The sequence below is a fragment of the Lampetra fluviatilis genome, chromosome 18 (genome assembly GCF_964198595.1).
Source record: "Lampetra fluviatilis chromosome 18, kcLamFluv1.1, whole genome shotgun sequence".
Taxonomy (NCBI): Eukaryota; Metazoa; Chordata; class Hyperoartia; order Petromyzontiformes; family Petromyzontidae; genus Lampetra; species Lampetra fluviatilis.
The window spans coordinates 3,029,858-3,056,890 of NC_136292.1; the positions used below are offsets into that span (position 1 = coordinate 3,029,858).

The following is a 27,033-nucleotide window of genomic DNA, read 5'->3' on the forward strand; positions in this document are numbered from 1 at the left end:
GCGCATTTGCTTGACCTTGTGCGAGACCAAGTGAAAGAAAATATACCACCGGCTGAAACAGATTGGTTGTACTTGTTTGGTGGCTTCGGGAGCACCTGGGAACATGTTGGGCGCCGTGGTATGTATGTTTGCTTGTGCCTCGCAAATTCACTTCGGCACAGATTTACAAAAGTTTGACCGCGATATGTTTTATGACGGGCTTAGGGTGAAATTGTTGTAGTTAATGTTGTTCTAGTTTGGGTGGTGTGGTTTTGTAGTCGTACACGAAATCTTTGTTGGTACGAAGTCATTCGTTGTGTTGCACGCAATGCACATTGCTGGCGGTAATGATTACGTGGTTTCACATCGTTTCCCGTTAGGTTTTAACTTTCGTAAAGATTGCAGTGTCGCAGCGATATTATTAGCACACGAAACAATGTCGACCAGCTACACAAATAACTAAACATGGGCAATATGTTGGTGTCGCATACTAACGGCCACGGCTTTTGTATTTACGCAGTGATACACGTTAAGGGTGATGTTCCAGATAAGAGTCATACAATGATTACCAGCGTGGTGAAGTATGGTCAGATATTCGGTGGGGTGTGCGGCTCGGGGAACTCATCCAGCAGTGGATTGACTCCGCACACGACATAATACAAATGTTGTAACAATACTTTGAACTTTCAGCCATGAATATATCTCGCTTCGTTTGTGTTAGTGGCCCTTGCCGACCTTGTTTGAATGTCGGAGGCCAATTTTAGAACATTAGCACGTGGCCAAAAACATTCTTGGTCAGTACTTACAACCTTCCAAGGGGGTTAGGGGTACAGTACTTGGATTTCAACCACAATCTAACCCACGTAGGTTCTGGGACAACCCGTGTTAAAGTTGAATCCCAAAACAATTCACGCTGAACCACTATGGCCACAATGTTGTGAGTCTGTTTTCAATGAAATATATTCGCAATCAGCGGTCCGGGTGGATTATCCACTGCTGAGATGGAGTGACGAAATGAGCTCATGTGGAAGTATGGATTGATCTCAGGACCATCTTTTTCCTCCTCCTATTGTCCTGCCACCACAGTCATGTTTATCCAGTGGTAGGTGTTCAGCTGGATTCGCTCGTTTAAAATAATCTGACGGTTCGTGACCTAAACGCCCCTTTCTTTGTGACCTAAACCCGCTTGGTAAGGTGGTCATCCAGCAGCTGATTGACCATGGCTGTTGCTGCTGATGATTTAGATGATTAACAGTTTGGTATGATACGTGTGTACTTGCTCACTCTCTTTGCAGATACTAAAGCAGTGTGGAAGACGAGTGTTTTCCACCAGTACTCGAAGCAATGTCAACCGAGTTCTTGAGAAGCAAAAGTTATATCAGGTCCATATACACTGAAATCTGAACAGTGCAATGTGTGATACAACTGCATGAAATGACATGTTCAATTCTCCTCACCACCCACCAACTATTCTTGAAGCAGCCTAACACATTAGGATCAATTGCAAGTAACACACCATTAAAATTAAGGCTTGTGCCGTAGTTTCCCCCAATTAAATGCTAATCTGGGCATGCCATTATGTTCATGCACAACCGTTCTTTCTGTTTAGGCCTGTAAATATTCCATTGTGTATTTGAGGTTGTGTGCTTGGGATTTGCAACAGGCGAATGACCGCCCAGTGCACCTGAAGGGAGGAAGTGGAGACCGTCTGCTCTACATGTTGACCATGGGCATAACCGTCTTCGGTAAGGAAATAATTTGCCAATACTGGAGTTACAATCAGTCACCATCAATATGTTGCAATGTAGCACCTAAAAAGATGTATATTCACTTCTCATAAATTTTAGTCATGAGACAAAATTTTACCAAATTACATCATCCAATGTATAACAGTGAAAACCCACTCTTATCTGGTGTCCTTGAATCAGACAGCAGACATTGTTATCTGAACATTTTTTTTTCCATGCTTTTGCACAGATAGGAAAAGCAACCAGAAGTTGTGGCACATTCGTCCTTTTACCCATGCCAGACCGGAATTGACCTGGAGGCATCATTTTAGAATTACGTTATTCATCCTGTTGTCCACACTCAAGTGCTGATAACAGGAATAACCTGAAATTGGTTATATTTGTTATCTGCTTTCATAGCCGCACGTCTTCGCACAGATCAGAGTAGATTTCGCAGAAAAAACCGTGCATAATAGGATCGGCCCCATAGCCACATCCATCCCCTATATAAGGGGAGTTCCACTCTTCTGCCAAGAAGTGAACATTGTTTTACCCACTCTACTTAATATCTTGACTTAAAGCTTTCGTGACTGCAGGAATTCATATTCTTTGGGTCTTTCGGTAAAGTCATGTAGATAGGTACAAACTAATAAAAATAATAGATATTAAATAAATAAAAACTACGACGTTTCGATCACAACACAAGCGATGTTTATTTTATATATATATTTTTTTGTACCTATCTACGTGACTTTACCGTTAGACCCAAAGAATACACTCTACTTGATGTCTGATTATCACGTTTCAGTGCTGACCAACATAGCTATTGATAAACTGGTGTACATTCTGATGCCCGTGTGTTTTCAGGTTCAATGGGGGTTGTCGGAAGCCTCGTATGGACTGCCTTTCCTCACCACAAGTGAAGGTGTCGGCGTGAATTGCTCACAACTCTGCAACTGCTCAAGCAGACAACAGATGTGCACCTCAGTCACCGCTCTGTGCCTCTTGCACCAGTAGTAGCCACTTATGAACATTTATTGTTTTCGTTGTGTTGAAAACACTTGGTATTAAGGTTACTATGAGCTTTTAAAAATGCCTAATGAATATATTGTTATATTCGACTATTGGAAATTGAGGCAATAAAGACATTTCAGCCATAATGTGATGCTTTATTGTGTGTTTATTACATACTTTCACTGCATGCTTCACATTTATTTGTTTTAAAACACGGTTTATAGGTACAGTATTCTAAATATTAAATACCCGACTTTGCATCAAATCGAAATTCATTTAGTTAATAACCAGATATGAGCCCATTTGAACTTAAAGGACGATAAGTGCATTGATATGTATTGGCTTAATAATAAACTATGTAATTGAGTATAATATTTCACATTCCCTGCAGTAAATATCGGGTGAAATGTTTTATGGCAGATAAAATAATAATTGTATTTTTATTCTTTGGGTCTTTCTGTAAAGTCATGGAGATAGGTTCAAAGAAAATAACAAAAAAACTACTAATTGTATCACTAAAATGTAGCAACCTCAATTGTGTCACCAGAACGCAGACGATGCACACTTTTTTTTATTACACGCCTTTATTTAACTCACTCTGTTGTATCCTCAACTCTGTCTGTTGTCTATCCTCAAATATTGTAACTAAATTTTAACCCACTTCCGAATGGCGTGTCGACTGCGAACTTGGTATACGTATCTCATACTGATGACAATACCATATTCTATCATTTAAAATAAATAAATAATTTTTCACCAATCTTTTTTACATATTATGTTTTGGCTTGGGTCTAATTGTCCACACTCAACTCACGTTGGCTGTAAATCAGCACAGTCCCTTACGTTATAGCAAGCTTCGGGGCCATTTTCTGGAGTCGTGGAGTTCTGCCATTACTCGTACCGGTACATTTCATTAAAGCGTGTTTTTAAAAAAGCATTTTAAAAATATTACTTATTTATGTGTCAATTTACCAATGTTGCCGTACTCGGCATTTTACAAACGCGTTCAGTCTTGGCAGCACGGGCTGCCGTACGTAAACAAACGTCCACGTGACTTCCTGATCGGTGGCCTTCCCGGGTTGGGAGTTGTCGCTCCATCCTCGTCGGCACCGCGGTAACGTTCAGGGAACGTCGCGGCTCGGACCCACACGGATTTAGCCGCTTAAAGCGTAACGAAGTGGACTTTTAAACGAAACTAAAACAAGAGTTCTCACTCGCTCTCATACCTGTCAACCCATAGGGTTTACTCCGCATTCTTGTACGGGGAAGTTGGGTTTTGAAGTCCACACGGCGCATGGTCGTATTTGTGTTTCTCCCTTGTGATGGGAATTTGTAGGTTGAACATTGAGATTTATTAGGGCACGGGGTGATAAATAATGTCTGAATTGGTCTGTTATAAGGTAGGTACTGATAAGGGGTTGACGGGTGTAGCGGTGAGTGCAGTAGTGGTGATTGTCTTATTTGTTTGGGTTTCTCCCTTGTGATGGGACTTTGAAAGATGAACGTTGAGATGTATAAGGGCACGGGGTGACCAATAATGTCTGAATTGTTTTGTGATAAGCTAGGCACTGATACGAGGTTGACAGATATGCGCTCCCTTGAAAAGTAAAGCGATGTCTTGTCGCCGCTCGGTGGCTCTCATAGCAAAGCCTCGGCCTTGTTGTTTCTGTTCTCTTTAATAAGGATTCATGTCTGCATAAATGTGTTAATGCAGACATGAAAAGGGGCAACACCCTATTATATTTTGGTACTGGCAAAGGAGGTCTAATGATCTGTTCTCTTTGTTCGCTTGTTTTTTTCATCCGTAGAGGTTTTTGGGGTTAGATCTCGTAAATATAAATGTGTCGTTAAACCCACCACCACCCGACACAGCCAATTAGTAAGGTTTGTCACGTACGCATCACATGCCAATTCATGACTAGCACAACAGCACACCGGTGTGTTGGAGGGCAACTCGAAAACATTTGAGTTTTGTTGATCTTAAAGCCGCTAGACTCTAGCTCACACAAGCCCGTTATAGTTGCGTGTGTAGATTGTGTGTATCGGGCTTTTTCCGACACCCTAGTTTTGAAGCTTGGTTCATTGGGGAGGGAAAATAGACGTGGCGAGTTGACGTCCAAAGCGCGTGAATATCGCGCCTCTGTTGACTGCACCATCAGCTCCGAAGTGAACGTCTCGTTGCATCGGCATCACAAGAGCGTTGTGGCAGGGCCCTTGGTCTTGACCTACCAGTTTTCTTCCCCTAATGAACCTCGAGTGGCACGGTATAGGATCGGATCTACTATATTTTATAAGGTTGTTTCTGTCTTGAATGTATCGAATTATAGTATCTGTAATTCTAACGTATGTAGTAAGTTGCCAGTGTGTGTCTGTCGAGCTGGATGGTGTTATATATATTTTGTGGAGGATATGACGGGAGAGATAACCACATTATTGTATTACGATGAGTCAGTCAGTCGTGTTCTTAAACACAGCAAGTGGTGTAAGGTGAAAAGTTAATGAAGAAACTAGTATCAAGAAAATCTTATTTTTCTCTCCAGAGCACCTGATTGAAGTTCCACGTTTCTATGGCTCGAAACCAATTGTTCATACACACAAAATACCGCTTTTCTGTGCTGTTCGAGTGACGTTTATATTTCACATTCTGAGTCGGAGCACACAACAATCTCTGTTGCTAATCTTTTTATTTCTCCGGAACCATTTCATGTTCCTGTGGCGATGGGCCAACAGCTGTGACTGCACCAAGTGACGCTGTTTGCAATTCCCTCCACCCCGGTGATGTGACGGAGATGATTACTACAGGATCACGAGACGTCCAATGTTTTCATGATAGGACCCCGTGTATCTTTACTGCACCAGCCATGCGACCTGTCAAGTGGTGCTGTTGTAATTTTCGTTGATCACTTAACCCTTACCGGCATTTCACATCTCGAATTTGCAATCATTTACTCACTTTCCCGACATTTAGGTTATACCGACCTTGTAATGCTAGTGCATTACAATTATATTACAGAATAGGACATTTAATTGTGAAGAAATAATTGACCCCTTACAATTGGATAGGAACATCTTAATTTGATATTTCCAATGGAAAGACAATGTTTTCTTTTAATGAAGGACTCTTTGTACTTTTAACACACCAACTATTTGACCTGTCAAAGTGATAAGTCATTTTTATCAAATAAAAAGCGGGAATTTTGATGATCATGTAACCCTGATCAGGATTTTACCTCCCGACTAATTATTTAACTCACTTTCCTGCCATCTAGGTTATACAGTGGAATTTATCTGATTTATAATTCTGGGATCATTTACCCTTTACAATTGAGAAGGGAAAGTGAAATATGATATTGGCAGTGGAAAGGCACGTCACATGATGAGGTGAATTGTTGAGTTAATATGCATTGTATGCAAGTGTTAAGTCACTTGTTTGGATAGTTATTTATACCAGTTGCAAACATGATGCTGTTAAACAATTGAAGACTCTGCATTTCATCAATCATCGTTTTGTATAAGCCACTCTCAACACTAACGTTTATTACATCTTAACGTGCCCCTCGTTTTTATCCAAATGTCAATCTCTCCTTAAGATCTACCACATTTAAAGCCGGTTTCTGGCACAACGAGGAACTGGTGAGAGAAAGAAAATGGATGGAACAATGTGGATGTGCGGTGCGCTGCTGATGATGCTGGCTGTGACCAGCAAAGGGGACCATCCAATCGGATTCCAGCCAGAACAAATGCACTTGTCTTCTACCGGTACGTGACAGAAAACACGGCTCCGTTAATGTTCTTGCAAGCCATAGAACCACTTGGAGGTAAAGCAGACACAATTGTCACACGGTTTTTAAGGCCAGATTATTTACAGGTGTCAGTTTGCAACAAAAATATAAGTACAGTACAATATGTATGTTGAACTTCTTTAGCACCGTACGTAGACAACAATTATGTGTAACACCATTATGAAACCATAGTGAATATACACAATGAGTAAACTGTCTTATATTACATATAGTTGTAAATAATATTTAATTCTATATTTCACGTGCCACGATTTAAGGTCAAATGATATTACACATCTTAAGGTATATATATAAAAAATAAGGCTGTTATTTTCTTCACAGGGAACCCACGCTCCATCATCGTGACATGGGTGACGACCAATAAAACGGACTCGATCGTTGAGTATTCGCGCTTTGGATCCAAGCTCTTTGGGCTGAAGGCCATTGGAAGCAGCACTATCTTTACAGATGGGGGAGTTGAGAAGCGTTTCATGTACATCCACCGGGTCCTCATCAAAGAGCTGGATCCTGGAGCACAATATGGTTTGTTCACCACAGAACCCAACATGTTAAATATTCAAAATGTACATTTCCCCTACCTTTCTAATGCTGTATGACTCACGGATCAATATGAATTCCTTTGCTCAGCATCTACCTTCACCCACACCTCCGATTAGCATGGTTGGCTACGTACGGTGCGAAAGAAGTTCAACATACATACTGATAGCAATGGTTTGTGTTTTGTGTGTGACAGTCTACCACTCTGGGAGCACAGATGGCTGGAGTGATATGTTCTTTTTTTCGGCCATGCGGGAGGGGTCTGACTGGAGTCCCCAACTTGCTGTCTTTGGAGACATGGGTAACGAGAACCCACAATCCCTAGCTCGCCTGCAGAAGGAGACTCAGATGGGCATGTATGACGCCATACTGCACGTCGGTAAGGAGTTACTGAGTTGTAAAAAAAAAAAAATAGTGGTTAATTATTTATTTACTTTGTTATGATTTTTGTTAATGCATGCAGCCACTCATTTATTCACGTGTCTTATTCAATTATTTACACTTTAATATGCATGGGTTTTTTGGGGCTCAAATTGGCAGCTTAAATAAAGGGGGAAGTCAATGTATGGTCTTTGTAACATTTTGTCTTACTTAACAATAATTAAATATAATACTGTCATTTCTGTGTAAATAAAGTATTTTCAACGTGGAATATCTTTACAGTATCATCCTTGTAGTTTATCCAAATTAAATTGGAATATTCTGCTGTAAGACACAAAGTATGTTTTGTCAATAAAAATGTGCATAAATATAATACTTTTCAAATAGTAAAATCTTCAACAAATCACAGTATATTCTGGAAAATGCTTATCTGAATGTAATGTTGGTTACCTTTCTAAATATATGATAAAGTTAGGTGACAATTTATGTTGCTGTATTGTATTCATATACTGAAGAGAGGTCCATATTATTGCATTCTCCAAAAAAGATGAGTAAAACTAAATGTCGTAAATCGGAATGGTATTTTCCACTAATTTAATACTATAAATAAGGGACGTGTTTCAGAAAGTCACGCTAACTCTTGTCAGTTTTCACAATGCAAAATTACTAATAATAAACAACAAATATGACATTGATTGAATAATAATAATACATTTAAAACTAAAATTATTAACCTTTCCAGGGCACTCACCAAAAAAAATCTGCATTTTGGAATGATTGGAAAGGTGATGTGGAGCCATTATTGTTGCACTGTAGGGATGCCGTGATGCTGTCGCGGGTGGATGACGAAGCCTCCCAGGTCCTTAATGTTTGAGCTCATGGCTGGTGCCATGTGAAATTTCGTTCACGCTGAAATTCGATTTCGTTAATAGAAAAGTGTCCTTAATTTGTCAAGTGCTGAAATGCAAAATTTAATAAAAACGAACGTTTCTAAGGGATACCTGTAGTGAAAATTACAAGACACTGCGACATTGACGTTCTTTATTTTGCCTGTTTTATGAAAGTATTTTTTTAATTATAAACATGTAATTGTTATTTTTTGTTTTTTCTTTGTACTTTTTAGGTGATTTTGCTTACGATATGGATGAGGTAGGGAGATATGTATGATTGACCATGCTTTAACTTTCTTTTTTGCCCATGTATTTGTCTATTTGTCTTGGAAATCTCAACATCCACAGCTATAATTGTCCCGTTGACTGGATTCATTTTTATCTTATTTCAGGACAATGCCAGGATTGGAGATGAATTCATGAGACAGATTGAATCCATCGCGGCCTATGTACCCTACATGACATGTCCTGGAAATCACGAGAATGCATAGTAAGGTCAACCAATCTGGTCTTTTGCAGCATGTAACATTATTAATGCACAATGTTCCTCACGGAGTCCATACCTCTGCCATGCACTTTCAGCTTCTGTCACTCCATACATTTATGTGTATTGTCTCTCAATGCTCCATCCATCCAGCTCTATACTTTCTCTCTCTGGTTTTCTCCATAAATCTCTGTCTCTGCTTCAATAACTCCGCGCCTATGATGGCTCTCCACACATCTCCCATTCCACTTGACTCGATGGTCACTAATGATGCATTATAACGAGCACGTCGTAGCAGCCACATTATTTAGTGCTGGGCCATATGGACAGAAGTGAAGCCATGCGGAGTGTGGGGATGTGTGAAACGAGAGAAGTGGAGACTTCACACTGTAGATGTTTTGATTGAGAGAAGCAGGGACACAGCATGGAGATAAATGGAGTATTGGCCAAAGATCAGTGGGCACACTGCACAGATACATTGAGAGTAGCAATGTGTCAATATGACCTTAACTAATGCGGAGCCACAGAAGAGCATGCATCATGGTTTTTGAAACTCCGCAACATAAGAAAAAGGTAGAAAAGTATTAAAAATGGTTTGACTACAGAATTCTTAACAATACTTGTGAAAAACATGGGGATGATTGTTGCAGGAAAATGTTACATTATATCAATGTGGATGTGAGACCTACATGAATTGATAAGTGCAGATATAACTGAGAAACGGGAACGTGATAGCAAGGTTGTATGGTAGACTGCTTTAAATTCATGCTTGAAAATTCAAGAACTTATTTTACCTGGCGGAAAAGCATTCACACCAGCAGCTTGCCGTTTTGATCCGTTCAGACTTAAATAATGCTTGAACTTAGTGCTATTTTTTAATTCGCATGTTCATATAAAAAATCCATAGTGTTCATATAAAAAAAAATCCATTTTATGGGATGTTACTATCACATCTAAATCCAATCGTTTATCATGTCCTCACATGACTAGGCATACTCAAGTCATTGTTAGAACTGTGAACAATGTTTATAACAATGGTACATTTGTATAATACGTATGTATCACATGATACATTTGTAATTATTTTACCTGGAGACTTGGCTGTGTTTTCATGTTAAAGATCCTGTATTGTTAACAACTTTTTTGTTTAATTAAATTTCTGACTTTTAAACTGTTTCCTATTGCCTTACAGCAATTTTTCAAATTACAGAAATCGGTTTTCCATGCCTGGAAACACAGAAGGCCTCTGGTACAGGTGAGAAATTGCAGTCATGGACATTTCCCTCTGTCGCAAAATAATCTGAAAGTGCTAGTCATCACAAGGGCATATGATCTGTTGGACAGGACACCTATTTCAGTGACTTGAGATTGATTGCAGTTAACAAAGGTTGATTTCTCCATAATATTAATTCGACCTTAGTCTAGATACAAACAATCCCCCTCCCATTTGCTCCCAAACAGTAAGCCCAGACACTAATTCGTCTACGTTCTATTTACGTAAAATATATTGGAATGGTTTTTGTGATTTTTTTTTGTACCATTTAAGTAATAGGCAACAATTGTTCGTATAAAAATGAAACAGTTGAAAATAAAAGAGCAATTCTGTAAAATTGTGAAAGCAATTCTGCACGTTTCAGCCACATTAATGATAATGTAGATACCACTTGTAATTGAATGGCGAGAGGGTGGTGAGGTGCATTGCCACAGCAATCGGCGTGCGGCATGATGAACATAGCAATTCTGGGTTTCTGATGCGTATTTCATAGAAAGTCACGTTCACTTATTTAAAGATATCTTCTTTGGGTACATTTAAAGATTGCTTTTTATGATCAATGTTTTTTCTAAGCACTCAATCCTCTTTATTGCTCACCTCTTCATGTCACCATTCTGAACCAATTCCACCTTTGGTAGTTACCCAGATATACATACCCTGTATTTTCTGTTAAAGCCCTCCAGCACTTTTCTTTTTGTTCAGTGACTTTTACATAACATGTAACTTTAACCCTTCTTTCATCTTTGTTAAGTTCAATAATTTCCTTGATTTTCTATAGTTCATGACATCACATTGGTTTTCAAATGCGCATGAGAAGATACATGATGAAAGAATTCACCATCTTATATTACTAATGACTTTGTCACTACAATTATGCCATGTTCACTACCACTTCTTTCGTACATTTCATCAGGGTTTAATCTTGAAAAACATAGTTTGAGACATAGTTACCGAAACGTATAATTTCGAGTAAGGTGTTGACAACATGATTCAATAACACATTTATGTTTTAACAAGGTTGTGAAAAAGTACTTTACACTTTGAGCAATACGTATTCAGCCATGTCTTAAACCAGCAATAATGTATTACTCCATTCTTTTGGACAGCTGGAACATTGGTCCTGCACACATCATCTCCATCAGCACAGAGGTGTATTATTATACAGACTATGGCCTGGACCTTCTGCTTAAGCAATATGAGTGGCTCAAGAAGGATCTAGAGGTAATTGCATAGCTGTTAACTTGATTATGCCTTATTATCGCTTCATTTTTGACATAATAGGATCACCTTGACTTGGGTTATTGCCATGCATATTCGGTGGCGTTTTCTTACGCAGTCGTAGAATTGATTGGATTTGTTGATGTGACTCAGGGGAAGCTTGCATTACGGTGATGTTAATTAAGCTAATGTAATTGGTTATGATAATGTCGAAGATACGCACCAATTAACACTCCCTAATACATTTTAGCATTGCAAAATTGTTTTGTTAGGATGTGGGATATTAACTGAGGGATCAAAGGTTCAATTATGCAATTGTAGTTTTATGTTTTGACTGTGCCACGTTCCTTTTAAATCAATATCTAGCTCTGATCGATGAACGAGAGAGCATTCATTAAATTAAAGTACCATTTATTCAATGACCTTTAATATTCCGCATTGTTGAGTGCCTCAGCAAGTGGTTTCCATGGTGCACTTGCCTGCTGTGGCCAAAATGCTCAATGTTAATTGCATTGATGAAAACCTGCTCTTTCATCCGCATTTCTTTGGTTAACGCTTCACATTTCAAACAAAAAATCTGGAACTGGCTGCTCTTTTCCTGTTTATCTCTTGATTCCAAGCTGTGTTGATTTGTGACAGAAAACCATAGGTTGTTGGGAAAAAAACGATATAGGTTATGGAGACATTGTGCACATTTTATAGAACTAAATAAAAAGAGTGGCTTATTCCATATGACCTGGGAGCTTTCCCCTATTTTCATACTGTGTAGAGCCATGGTTCCTTTTGCAGGTGTGACATCTAGAACATCATCATCTTCACGTGGGAAGTGGTTTTTCTCCTGTGGTATGTGATTAAAACAATTATATAGTCATTAAAGAATCAGGACCAGCAACGAAGCAAAATGATGGAACCTGTGTACTCAATGTTTTCACAAATTAAATGGAATGATGCGTCAATCGTGCTTTCTAAAATGGATTTAATACTGATACGAAGAATTACAGAGCCATTCACCTACCATTACACTCGCATTTATTTGTAACTGATCATAAGGAACAAAAATTGGCATTTTAGAGTCCAACCAACCATGTGAGTAAGGTGGATGTAGGAAATGTTTTCTATGTACACAGTCAGATCCAAGCCACACCTGTACCCCTCCCAGTTGCCAGAACATGTTCCCTGGACAGAAGCATCCTTCACTGCTGTCCAGATAAGGAACTGCCGCGCTAAACACATTGTCGGCTAATTCAACGATTTTGGTCTTGGGGCCTTCAAATGCCGAGCACATGGACATCTCCTAACTGCATCACATGCCTTGTAGGACTGAGACTTTGAGCTGCAGTGAACCAATTATCATACCGATGTACTAATATCTGCTATGTCTGTTGTTCACAATTGTACCCAATAAAAAAAATTAAATACATATTAAATGGCATTGCCATGGGGAGGCCTCCAGCCACTCTATAACAGTCTTCTGATTAAAACAAAAGTTTATTGATGCATAGGTTGTATATTTCAGTGAATCTCTCACCAGATAGAAATGTAGCAATTATACACACATATAGCTTTGTGTCTTGAATAATCTTTAATGTGTTTTAATAACCAGGAGGCCAGCTTGCCAGAGAACAAAAAACAGACTCCTTGGATCATCACAATTGGACATCGGCCCATGTACTGCTCCAACAATGATACCGATGACTGCAAGACATTCAACAGCCGGGTGAGAATTGAATAGAATATTTTGAAAAATCTGTTGTAAATTTTTTTTAAAAATAATATTATCCAACTTTCGTGTGAAATATTAATATATTTTCTTGTTTAAAGATAGACATCAATAAAACACAATAATATGGTCTGGTATTAAATTCATAGGTCCGGACGGGATTCAACTCCAGCTCAGGAGTGATGCCTGGCTTGGAGAAACTTTTCTTCATATATGGTAAGACAAAAACACGTAATGAATGACTGACTTGCAATATAAGTGTTTGTTTCATTTAGGGATGTAACTTCGAAATACAATTTGTAATTCATTATGATACATGGTACAGCCCTTGTTTCCATCCACTGTTGTATGAGGGCCTCCCCAACACCATGGGCGATGTAGGACCCTATTTCACCACGTGGTTCAGTGTGGGGTGGTGAAGGTAGGGAGCATAAATGTGCATGTTTTAAATACAGGCATACCTCTTATAGCGCTCAGGATGCGTTCTTGATAAACGGAGCACTCTACGAAACAGCACTATAGGAAGTCATTATAACATTATTCCAATGGAGAAGCATTACTGACAGTGTAATGTTTTTACCTATGATTGATATGTGAGGGCTTGATTGGACTATCGGTAATAGCCTTAATAATGATACTGTACACATTCTAAATGTATTAAAGTATTTATAAATAACATTACTATTAATGATGACAAAAAATACAAAGTTTCGTACTCACCACAGGGCATTTGGTCGGGGCTTGCCGTAAGATTAATTATCGTCTGCCGTAAACACACATTCTGCAGGAAGCGATACTAACCAATGAGATTACTCGATCCATGGATCGCTTGCCATTGAATCGATGCAGTGATTAACCCTCGACGAATCGATACTCTAACTTCGTTGTTGGTTCGATTTTGAGCAGAATCGATAAAATAGACATCTCGATTTAGGTTCCACAAGACCATATACAGTGATACCTCGGTTCACGAACTGAATTCGTGAACTGACTCTGGTCGCGAACCGAATTGGTCGTGAACCGAGGCACATTTTCCCATAGGGTTCAATGTAAATCCGGTTAATCCGTTCTGACCTTTTTTTTGGTTTTTGAAGCACAAAAATATGAAACAAATTACAATACACATTAGTACTGTACAATATAGTAATGTATAAAGAGAGAACACTAACCTTGCTTGAGATGACTTCAGTAAGCACTCAAACGGGTGAACTGTACAATACAGTAAGTACAGTATTGTACAGTACAGTAGTACAGTACTGTATATGCTAAAAAGCACACCAAAAAGCAAAAAGTCACTGAAAGTGTCTTCACAGTACTCACAGTACTTCTTTCTGCGTCTCTTCTTCTCTCCACGATCTTCCTACAGGAAGTCACGACCATGTGACAGCCTGGAAATAGCATTAAAATGGCCGCGGCTTTTGTTCGTGAACCGAAGCGGAGTTCGTGAACCGGAGCATATTTTTATGAACTTTTCTGTTCGTGAACCGAGTTGTTCGTGAACAGAAGCGTTCGTGAACCGAGGTATCACTGTATTGGCAAAGACACGCCTTTACGGGCAATGCCATGCCTGCTTTCTTTCATATAAGGGCTAATCCAGACAGGAATTTTCCTCCAGGACAAAGAGCGTTGTAAGGAAACGGCGTTATAAGAGGCAGCGCCATAAGAGGTATTCCTGTACAGTACAATTCGTTATGCTGCACTGCCCTCTGCTGCTCACCACGTAGCCCTGCAGCCCGATGTCAACCTGCTTGTGCGCAATGATCATCCGTGGAGACTAACCATGCTCGACCTTGCTTTGCTTCTGAGATCTGGCAAGATCGAGTACATTCTGGGTGATTTGGTCATAGGCAGCGTATTAATAATTGGATTTTTTTTTAAATGAGTCCCAAGAAATCTAGTTATGTCTTGGTCACTTTGGTTAATATTTCACTGCCTGATGAATGTTAATTCAAATAGTTATATTCATGATTTTTTTTTAGCTGGAGATGCAGCCTTACTGTTTGAGTAATTTTTTGACACAAATGGTATATATTTCTAGATGTTGATTTGAAGCTTTCGTGACTGCAGGAATCCATATTCTTTGGTCCTTTCGGTAAAGTCACGTAGGTATTGTGATTTATTTTATTTTATACCTACGTGACTTTACCGAAAGAACCAAAGAGTATTTCTAGATGGTCTGTTTTGGAAGGGTAGCTGTTGACTAATGCTGCTGTTTACTTGTTGCTTATATTGTCTGCACATGAAGGTGTTGATATTGAGTTTTGGGCTCATGAGCATTCTTACGAGAGGCTGTGGCCAATCTATGACTACAAGGTAAGAGAAAAAAACTCTTTTGTTTCTATATTGGAGTTTATTTAAATTGTTAATATAAAACCAGCATCAATCCCCCGGCGGTGAGATTCCACACACGTTATTACTGTAAACGTCTAAATCCTTTGAATATTACAATAAAAATAATTTTCACCAAAATTGTCATTCCACGGAGCTCTGCTTAAACTTTGTTGACTGATATTGACTAGGACAGCTATGTACGAATGTATTTTACTTTGTTAATACATTTCGAGAGCTTGGAGCAGAAACTGCTTTTTCGTGATTGACAGTAACATTACCAGGCAGCTGGTGAAAACCATCCTGTGAAGACTTATGGGGTCTGTCTCACCTGATGATTGTAACGTGGGTGATATCCAGTGATTGCATCTCAAGTTGCCTATTAACCCGGCACATGAAAGCCCTTGGAGTGCAACTGTGTTTAATGAATGACTTTAATTAGGACACCTTCATTGAACCCTGTAACTGATGTTTTTTTTGTCATTATGCAAATGGTCAGTGTCCTGGAGAGGAAACCCCCCGCCCCCTTCAATTAAGCTTTGCTATTTTTCAAAAAAAAAAATGCGTGTAATGTGCATAAGGTATGTTGAAAAATTTGATTACCGAGCTGTTTGCAACTCGGGGGAATTATTAACAAAGTGCAAAATTGGAAATAAAAATGTGCCAATGTTTAATTACACATTTCTTAATTGTTTGCCAAGGTTCTCAACGGCAGCAGAGATTTTCCGTATGTGAACCCCAAAGGGCCTGTACATATCATCACAGGCTCTGCGGTATGTAGCTCTTCAGCGATTTTCTCTTTTTTTAATACTGCCTTTAAAGAGTTACATTGTTTATTATTGCACCTGCAGGTGTTACAGCGCTTTTATAAATCCAGGTCACGAGGGTAATTTTGACATTCACTTTAATAGGCGGGTAAATTTGGATTAGTGAAGGGGAATAGAAGCATCAATGTGGGGGAATAGAAGTACAATCCAACAATGGATTTTGCTGCACTGCCATCTGCTTACTACCACATTGTTAAAGCTCACTGACATGAACCTTATAGCGGTACCCTGGGGTACCATAGTACCCCGGCTCTCGCGTAATGCCTGTGATGCATTAATTTTTAGTCTGTTGATGGTCGGCGATGCGGCAATCGACTCATCTCGACGAGCTGTACACGATGCACTCTGGTGCATACGAGCGTTCAGGGTTTCAGCGCAATCATCCTTGCTGCGTTTCGACATCGCGGAGTAGCACTGATTTCGGATTGATTGGTAACCCAGTCACGGAGTAAAGTACACCCCTGTAAACAAAGTGTCCCAGAAATAAATATTTAATTGCCTCGGCCATTTTGTATTACTTGGTACATCGGGGTACCGCCATAAGGATCATACAACAACACGGCTTACATGGCGGTTACCCATCCAAGGACTGTACTATCCAGGATAAATCTTGCTTAGCTGTCTAACTCTGATGAGATTGGGTGCATTCCAGGTAATTGCACCATAGGCATTGTATAGATTATATCATTCATCACCACTTGTTATCCTTTACATCAAATTGCTAATCATCAGCAATGTACTGGTAACAGAAGCATGGGATGAAATGATAGGGAAAATGTTTCTCAAGGGTACATAACAAAGGGTTGGTGTTAATTTCAATCTGTACAAATTGGATAGTGTGTAATTATACCACGAGATGCTTTAATTGTAACCATCGCTATAAACGGGTAAAAGGATGCCTTGACTTCTGTTGATTTGTGTGCACTCAACAGGGATGCAGAGAGAGGGTTGATCCGTTCGTTCCTCATGCTAGAGACTGGAGTGCTTTCAGGAGCTCTGATTACGGATACACACGTTTGAAGATCCAGAATGGCAGCCATGTATACCTGGAGCAGGTGTCCGATGACCAGGTAGGAATCTCACGTTCAGCATGAAATGCAGTAACAGAAATCATTATTTAGTTGAAAAGATTAATAGTTTGGAGCGTGAAAGCATGGCCTGATAGAGGGGGCAATATTAGTTTTTTTTTGTTCAAAGGACTGTAATTATCCTAAAAGCTTTTGTCAAAGTACGAGATAAGCAGTGCAACAACATTTGTGCATCTTTTGCAATCTGCCAGCTTTGATTGTTTTGCACATTGTAATTATAGATCGGATGAACAGTACTAATAATTGACCTTTACAAAATGTGTGCAGGGTGCTGCATAACGAAAAGTGTTTTTAACAAACGCTGAAATGTATAAATTGCCCATCTGACATTATTGACCATTTTCATGCATTGGAACAGTCTTTAATCAATCCTTTCATGAGGAAGCTATGGTGATGTTATGTATTCACAAAGAACTGGGCAGATGACATGAAATATGCACTTCTTCATGGCATATTTCACTCTTTGTAAATGTATCAATGACTAACAAATCCAAAGTGGAGGGAATTGTTCTAATTCTGTGTACTATGAACCCTCCAAACTTAATTTGATTCTCATGCATGGCCAAGATCATTTGCGATTAATATCTGTACCAGCATTGGGCTCCCTCCTCACTAACCTTCATTTCCCAGTGTGGTAAAGTATGGTGAAATACCCTCCATGATCGACATGGTATTTGGAAGCCTTCATCCTGCAGTCGATTGACAAAGGCTTAACAGCTACAGTTAACACATTTCCAAACGATCGTATAATTTAAATAAACAATTGGAGACAACATGCCTCTCTCCCATATTTAGCTCCAACATTAAAGGAAAAATATGGTTTACATATTTCATTAGCATTGATTTAATACGAACAAACTGGACTATTTTCAGCATTGAATGTCTCCATCAGCAGCCAGGCTTGCTTAAACTGCACCTCCGATTAGCACAGTTGGCTACGTACGGTGCAAAAGAACTTCAACATAAAACATACAACCAATGCTGATGAACTGCCCGGTGTTTAAAGGCCATGATCCTTTCTGTTAGGAATGGATCCGAGTTAAGTCAAAACTATATTAGAAATAATAATAATAATTAAGCATTGTTATGGAGATTGTCAGTAACAAAATAAATAAGATGGCATAATGCCTTCTTCCCATATTTGTCTGTCGACATGAAGCAAATCTTAAGTTTTTTAAATCTTATTTTCAGAAAAAAGGTCTTCCCGTTGAGATATGCACTCCCAGAAGGCAGTGCAGCCAATTGGATGTGGAAACATAAGTTCGTTCTTATGCAGAGAGACACATGTGGGGAGAGGGAATTATATAAGAATGGGTTTTACCCTTTCTGGCAATGACACAGTTGTGTTAAGATGTTAAAACACAAAACTGAAACCTTTTGCAAGTAATCCTGTCTGCATTAACCACATATACTTGCGGTGAACATGAAAACAAAAAAACTTATTCTTATATTTTGATAATGGCAGGGGGGTTCCCATGATGTAGCTGCTCACCCCGGGCTCTCAATGTTCTGATCGTGGCATTGTCTTTGTGCTGTGTTCGCCTTTTAGCGTCTTCTGGTCTAACACTGTTTGAGACGAGGCTCAAAAGAAAGCTGTCTCTGGTGTTGACCAATCCGTTTCAAAGAGAATGCATCATATAATATCAGAGCACGGTGTTTTTTTTACATGTTCACCACAAGTGTATGTGGTTGATGCAGACATGATTCCTTGAAAAAGGTTTCAGTTTGGTGTTTTAACATTTTAACACCTGTGTTATTGCCAGAAAGGGTTAAACCTATGCTTATGTCTTGATAATGGCAAAGGAGGTCCCATGAAGAAGGAAATATATCTGCTTATTTATGTTACATTCTCTGCAGTGACACTAAATGATTGAGACATGTAATATTTAAAAGTTCAACTGTTTATGTGTGTTTTGAGTCACATACTTGATGCACATAGTATCAGAAGCATTTTTAAATAACTCGTGGAGAGGCAATTATATTATTGATTGCAGTGCAATGATTTTCATTTAGCTTCTGTGCTGCACGGTCTGGCCACGTGATTCCATTAGAATGATATTTTCCATGATGATGGCAAAGAGGCTTTTAATTGTTCGCTATTGTTCTTGTTTATAGAGTGGCAAGGTGATTGACAGTATGTGGCTCATCAAAGAAAATCACGGCGTTGCAGCATGGGTTTGAACTTGCAGAGATGAAAAAAAACAACCAAGATGCACCATCACAATTGATTGATATGCTACTTAGTAATTGTTATTTTTAAAAAGTGTGATTAATTTTTAATAATGCAATTTTTATGCAAGTATGCACTTTATAAAGAAATGCAAATTATCACTTTACAGCATGTTTAATGTTGCTGAAGTAATGTTTTACGTGTACATTTTCACAAGCAATATATATGCACAGATATCTGTCAATGCACTGCTGCATGGATGTGTACATTTTACTGCTTACAATTTTGCAAATGTATTAATAAAATAAATTCACAGCAGACTGACCATTGTGTCTTTTCTAAATGTGTCTATTGGTGTGTTACCTAAACGTTTATCTAAATGATGGAGAAAACTCTAAAGAATATATTATAATGTAGAACATTTTCATAACACGAGGATACGTTATGCAATGTCCAACAGTGTTAAAGATACGGAAATCACATCTCTACTTACTACCATAATATAATTTTGTTATATTTCCTGGGTTATCATTTAAGATTTATGAAGTTTCTTTTGGTTGCTCCAAATTCATACTTTTTGTGGTCCTTGATTTATATTAATTTATTATATAAATGGTCTTCTTGGTCTGTAAAAGTCTTTGCAAACGTTTTATCTGGATCGTCCCTGGACTTACCGTAATAAGTGCGTACTCACTCGTAACTAGTAACAGGTGCAAACGACACACTAAACATCCATTGGAGAACACTTCACATCCCTGCAATTTTCTCAAGGATATTGATAAGCAGATGGTGTGAAAATGAAAAGCAAAGCTCAACTTTTGCCCCACAACATGTGAATGTTTCAAATATGATAAGGCTGCATTTTCATCTTGATATAAGTGTTATTTACCCAATGCAACTAAATGTCATATCAACATCTAGTTATATTCGAGAATATTCCTTCTATGTATGTGCCTTGAGCACAGAACAGCACAAAATGTCCAACCATTGCCACAAATATATAACGATAGAATACATTGGGAACGATATATTTGTTGTGTGATACATCACTTCAAAAAGCAATGCATTACTGCGTTAGAGGTTTAATATGAAAACTATTTTGTTCACACGGCGGCACATTAAATTGCACCACTTGTGTTGCTCCCAAGGACACGGTACAACAGGAGCTTCAGTAATTGTTTCCATTGTGGCAGTTTTGTGATTTGACCTTGCAAAGTTACACGCATGTTATGAGCTAAGTGTGCGTGGACGAAATGTGTGGTATATAAATAGGAAGTCAAGCTCGCACTTAATTTCCAGTTATATTTTGCGAGATGTTAATGTAATGAAAGTAGGTGGTTCACCACGACTGGCATTGACGGTGCTGTTTTTTGACCCTTGGGTATAAACATTCTACTCTAAGAATCCAAAAGGTTACTTAGTCTATGCATTAATTTGTCATTGTGTGTGTGATTACAACTCATCAAACTACTGGTATAGTGTTAATTTTGAAATGGTAATCCGAATTAAATTTATAATTTCCATTGGATCTCGTTACGCAATGCAAGTTGGAAGTCACCACCGTCGAATCTTCAAAAATACAAGAATCGCATCGTTTTTCAAATACGATCAAAAGTAACATTTCCACATCTGAGGCGTTTTAATTGCATTTTGTAACCATGGTGGATTTATTTTTTTTGGAGTCATGAACTATTACCCATCGTTCATTTAATTGTAAATATTTAATGAGAGTGTATCTCAAAAGCTATACCCTGGTTCAAAGTTGTATATCATCATTGTCACCATTACAAACAAAACCTAAACATTGTCTTAAGATATTTTGGCATAAAACCTCTCAAGATTCTCACATGGGTAAATAGCCACAGTAAATGTTCGGCAAATGCTGACTCGGGCGCCACGGTGGCGAGATGTTAGCTACCTCGCCTGGTATACAGAATGGTTGTGGGTTCAATCCTGACCCTGACGTCTGTATGTTTGGAGTTTGCATGTTCTCCCCGTGGTCGCGTGGATTTTTCTTCGGGTCCTCTGGTTTTACCCCCCCCCCCCCCACATTTCGAAACATGCGTTTAGAGTATTTGGCTGCGATACATTTCCACATGATAAACGACTTCGTGGCTGGGTTGCTTCTGAAAAAAGAGCAATATATAAACCTGGTAAAATAAAAATAGTAGTTTAGTTGCTAATTGAGCACACGACTATCAAATCATGGCTTTAGTCTTGCAACTAATTCCAGGGCATACATTTTTTTTATACCCATATAAATATTCAGATGTATTTTTGTTTGATAATGCCTACATAATAATTAATTTCTAACCCACCAATGCATCAAAAAGTGACAAGAGAATGGGGAAAACAGCTATTTCTAACTCCCTGTGATGTTTTAACATCCCGATCTACCACTGCACCAGGTAGTCCTTTTAGTGTCCCTTGGTGTTTGTTTGTTTGGAGGGACATTTAATGGCTCCTGCGGAGCGAGACACTTCAGATTTAGACTAAGCATTTGTCTTACATTCCAGAGACTCGGTGCTATTTCCATGGAAATTGCTGTTGCCTGTTTGCTTCTGTTTTTCTCCACCAGATTTGTCTGTGTTTTTTTCAGCATGTTCAACAAGATGTGATAATTGGGTTTTGGAACAAGGTTTCCTGATTTAAAACGCCATTTCAAAATATCGCCAACATTTTAATGGACAAAAAAACTGCATTTAATTAAAATTAGTATTTCATTTTAACTGAATACATTTATAGATCCACCACTGCTCTCTAATGACCCTCTTGCTCTATTCTTAACCGGCTATTGAATATAGTGTCGTTAAAGTCATGGCTCCGTATCTTACAGAGGAGAGTGTTGGTGTAATGAGATTGGTGGGAGAAATGTAGAGAGGCTTTGAAATAAATGTTGGATTCTCTCTAGTTTCTCTCCAATGTTTTAGTGGGATTTTTTCTTTATAAATGAATCACCCTGTACTATAGGGGCAGTGGCATCGGTTGGAAAACGTCTCGTTTTAGCAGGTGTGAGTGCTTTTGTGGGTGTTGACAGCTGGATATAAGTTCATGGGTTGTTTTTATGAGCACGCTCTAAAAGACACCACTTATTAAAATTGGTCTGTGCGGGTGTACACACACACACACACACGTGTGTGTGTGTGTGTATATATATAAACTGGGCCATTGTGAGTGTCATAAAAGGCATGTAATTATCCTCGGCACAACAAAACATTTTGGGTTAGAACATTTCGAAGGCGATTTCTGAGCCTCGTGGTCAGCACACTTGCCACTGGGGGCAGTTTGTATAGAGTTTATTCCTGTGACCACCTGGTGGTTTGTCTAGGGAATTCCCAATGTCTTGCCATTTGCCATAAAATGGACAGTTCTATTCTTGCGGGTGGCAATATGTTCAGGAGGTAAATGCCAACGTTGAGGTCTTCTATCCACGAGAGGGATACAGGAGAGAGATTGTGTAGTGTTGTTATTCCTCCTCCGTTGAATGGCCACAATTGCCCCGTGGCTTGTAACATTTTTAAGCATTTGTGCCAAATTTTACAATTTTAATTACCCCCAACACAATCGTATTCATAGTTAGTGCACCCAGGAATTCTTAAATTGGTTTTAAAATAGTTCATTCATTTGAGTGGGTTCTTGTTGGTTTAACAAAGCGATTAAAGAGGAAAGTATATTTCGTTAAATACATTTGTAAAATAGGATATCGTTTAGTATTTGTATAAGCATCTCTTTTTATATGCCTACAATCATTCACCATGATTATACCCATATTTGTCATATCTACAGTATGAAGATGAGCAAAGATGAATCCAGGTACTATTTGGATAGGAGTTTGCCTCGGTAATCCAAGTTTAGTAGGCTTGGCCTTAGAGATGGCCAAGCAATAACAGCACAGAAGTTGTTTCTTGAATCCATCTGTGCCTAGCTTTGAGCCTTACCCCCTTCGTATGCCGAATGAGTTTTTTCTATTTAATTCAATTTCCTCCCAACGACTTTTTTTTCTTTTGATTATTCACTTCCGCCTTTGCTCCTGTTTTAGGTGACATCACTCTCTTGCACTGACTGGAACACCCTCTGGACCATAAAGACTTTAGCCCAAAGGAGCACATGCTGGACACTCATGAATAGATTGAGCCTATCTTACAAATACAGGACACTGCAGGAAAAGCGTGCTGAGACTCAGTGAGGCTTTCATGGGCAAAGGGCATTGTAATATTATTACTGTTTCGATTGAAGTCATTTTTGGATCCTTAGATGCTTGGTCACTCTGTCCTGCCGGAAGGTGATGGGTTTGGTGATTTCCCATTGTGAAGACGAATATGGGGCATGGATAAACGTGCATGCACGGAGGCACATGGTCACACCGACGTTGCAAGTAAGAGCATCTTTGCCCCACGCTGCAGGCTGTTGCCATGAAAACGGCGCAGTTTGAAATGCATTGGCCCCCAGTGGAAGCATATTTGATTGTGACATTGTAAATCACAACACAATGCATGCAAACATGAAACAATTTGCTTTCCTGTGGTAGTCACTTGAATAACGGAGCTTTTAAGGTTTTTCTGCTATTGGCGTCTTTTTTCCATGTTTCCATCATTATTCTGTTTATGAAGTATTTTCAATAAAGAAAGAATTCGTTTTTTTTTTAAACAGCTCATGTGCCATACAGCATAATCCATTTAGAGTTTGTATTTAAATTCCGAACAGAGGCACTGTCTATCGCAATTGAGACATTTTAAGAAGATACAAATAATCGTTTCCACAACATCCTTATATTAATCCGACATTTTATGGTGGTAACTGTTCCTTTAAACATAGATCAATGACTTTTCCTTTTCCAAATATTCACCATAGATATTCACTCATATTAAGTCAGTGAGCTCTAAGTTGTGAATCACTGAACGTGAGTTTTGTTGCTATGATCGGTTCGCAATTGCCACTTGATATGCATGATCTGTCAGGGGTAAACACATGAATTCGCACGTATCTTCATATACCCAAAATATTGTCCACGTCAATTATAATTTCAGGGAGACTGTTGACAATGGTAAAGGAATGGAGGCTGAAAATTGCGTCTGCCATTGTGAAGAGCCATCTGTTATGTCCACAACCACAATAAGATTGTCAAAAATAGATCTCAAAATAGTTGTATCGTATATATTTTTTATCATAATGCAATTGTACTATGAACCCGGCGACATGAATTGTATTCCCAGCCACAGCTGACACCAGTGGTGGGCAATATCTGAAAAGATGATCGGCACCCCCTTTACCAACCTACATTGACAAGTGTGGTTAAATTTTGATTTAAAGCTTTCGTGACTGCAGGGATTCATATTCTTGGTTCTTTCGGTAAAGTCACGTAGAAGGGAAATAATAAAATAATAAAAAATATTATTTCCCTTCTACGTGACTTTACCGAAAGAACCAAGAATATAAGTGTGGTTAAGTAAAATCAAACATCCCTCCATGGCTGAAATGTGCGGAGTGGTCTTCATCCAGCAATAAATTGATAAAGCGCTGTACATTAGTGGCAGGGATGATCCTGTAGAATGTACAGCCGTTTGTGTGCTGTCAGCTGAAAGATTAAGGGATTTGTAGTGTATACGGCCAAATCGTGAGTGTGACTATCAGCGTATCATCCATCAAATTGTCTGACACCAGTGCTTTATGCGGGGAAAAGATCCCAAACTTTATCAAAATGCTGGGTTCACATCAACACATTGAACATTATTAAAATTTAAATGTTCTGTCAAGATCTTCCAATCCCGATTGAAAACGAATTTTTTTCGAACTGCGTTTTGTGTTTAGTTTCCTGTACATCCCCCGCATCTCCGGTTTGCATGGTTGGCTGCGTACGGTGCGAAAGAAGTTCAACATAGTACGTACATTGTGCCTCCATCCCACTTGCATCGTGCTAAGCTTCCACACACTCGACATTCTGCAGACATCATCTATAAAATGAAACAAACGATGTGTTTTTGTTACATGCACTGATCTGCTACCGTGTCGCTTTAAACCGTGATTGTACTGTTCGGTAATTTTATCATCACCGTATTCAATTCAAGATGTAATGCATTCTTACCAAGTGGGGCACGCTGTTGTTATATCTAAGAGGGCATTCTCTGCTCTCTTAGATATACAATTACACACGACTGATAAGCTTGCTTTCATAAGCTGTATGAGAGCAGCCCTGCTTATATCTACGATGTGACAGACAACCTCAACATATTAAAACGTGGAAATGTTTCTATAAGCGCAAATAAAAACAAATCTCACCACACTCATCACTATCAGCTGCCATACAAAATACATATCTAATACATGGTATATACTGTATTGCGAATGCCTGACCCGTAAACTGTGTACTCGAAGGGGCATGAAGCTCACGTACATTTAGCACAAATAAATACAAATATTGTACTTATTTATTTTGGATCCCAAAAATTTAATTGAGGGGTGAGGGGGATTGGCAATACTTGTGAAGATGTTTGCTCTTGAATATAGCTCGATTGAAATGGGTACTTTGAGGCTGGAGGTTTTCTATGAGATGAATCCAAATGTGACATCAGATTATGTAATCAAATAGTGCCCCCCCCCCCTCTCCAACATATACTATTTTTCAAGCTATAGCTATGAAAACTAGTATTTGGAGCTTATGATGGGTGATACACGTTTAAGGAAAATTGTCAACTTTGGGTCACGAATATTGTGAGGTAATTACTTTTTAAATCCTTTATATTAAGTTCGCTTGCTTGCTTGCTTGCGTGCTTGCTTGCTTGCGTGCTTGCTTGCTTGCGTGCTTGCTTGCTTGCTTGCGTGCTTGCTTGCTTGCGTGCTTGCTTGCTTGCTTAGGACCGTGCAAATCTTTCGCTCGTTTTTTAACCCACTTCCCGTGATCCAATCGAGCTGACATTTTCCACACAGACTCGTTGTGACAGACAATTCATGTTCGTGAAAAAAAATTCCCAAAATTGTATACTTTTAGGCAAAATTTTTTTTTTTTTACATATATTCAAATATAACTCATTCATCGCTTTGGCTGAACGTCACAGTATAAGAGCCCAGAGCGTAACCCCTCCACAGGCCGTGGCGGAGTAGCGCAGTTGGTAGCGCCTTTGCTTTCCATGCCAAAGGTCGCGGGATCGATCCCTGCGTCCTCCACAGGCGAATATATTTTTTAATCCTTTATATTAAGTTCGCTGCCACGCATATAAAGGATTTATAGTGAAAAACTTTGTTTTTACGGGTTTACTTGTTAAATCCTTTATATTAAGTTCACTTGCTTGCTTGCATGCTTGCGACCGTGCAAATCTTTCGGTCGTTTTTTAACCCACTTCCCGTGATCCAATCGAGCTGACATTTTCCACACAGACTCGTTGTGCGTGACAATGAATTTTCGTGAAAATTTTTTCCAAAATGTTACACTTTTTAGGAATTTTTTAATATTTAATTACCAATTGCTTAACGGTGGCAGGCAATCATCTGACCCATAGGTGGCAGCCATCTCAAGCCAGAGGACGAGAGGACTCTAGCCGCCACGCATATAAAGGATTTATAGTGAAAAACTTTGTTTTTACGGGTTTACTTGTTAAAT

The 27,033-nt window shown here is 38.9% G+C and overlaps 2 protein-coding genes across 3 annotated transcripts; both read left to right on the forward strand.

Annotated features, from left to right (window-relative positions):
• On the forward strand, window positions 1-2,856 carry LOC144937006 (cytochrome c oxidase subunit 7A1, mitochondrial-like). Its single transcript, XM_078864244.1, has 4 exons — window positions 1-118; window positions 1,275-1,361; window positions 1,643-1,724; window positions 2,574-2,856. Exons 1-4 carry the CDS (start codon window positions 104-106, stop codon window positions 2,627-2,629), a joined length of 240 nt encoding a protein of 79 aa, XP_078720370.1. The 5' UTR covers window positions 1-103; the 3' UTR covers window positions 2,630-2,856.
• A 913-nt stretch (window positions 2,857-3,769) lies between these two features.
• Window positions 3,770-19,757, forward strand: ACP7 (acid phosphatase 7, tartrate resistant (putative)). Of its 2 annotated transcripts, none has more exons than XM_078864349.1 (14): window positions 3,770-3,834; window positions 6,311-6,479; window positions 6,845-7,045; window positions 7,257-7,439; window positions 8,565-8,590; window positions 8,724-8,821; window positions 10,008-10,070; window positions 11,195-11,309; window positions 12,910-13,023; window positions 13,176-13,242; window positions 15,272-15,339; window positions 16,056-16,127; window positions 17,114-17,251; window positions 19,385-19,757. In XM_078864349.1, the coding sequence occupies exons 2-14, from the start codon at window positions 6,368-6,370 to the stop codon at window positions 19,448-19,450; spliced, it is 1,323 nt and encodes a 440-aa protein (XP_078720475.1). In that variant the 5' UTR covers window positions 3,770-3,834; window positions 6,311-6,367; the 3' UTR covers window positions 19,451-19,757. The 2 variants fall into 2 exon arrangements, with proteins under 2 accessions (XP_078720475.1, XP_078720476.1); XM_078864350.1 differs by lacking the exon at window positions 3,770-3,834 and adding an exon at window positions 5,816-6,101.
• Window positions 19,758-27,033: the final 7,276 nt, after the last annotated feature.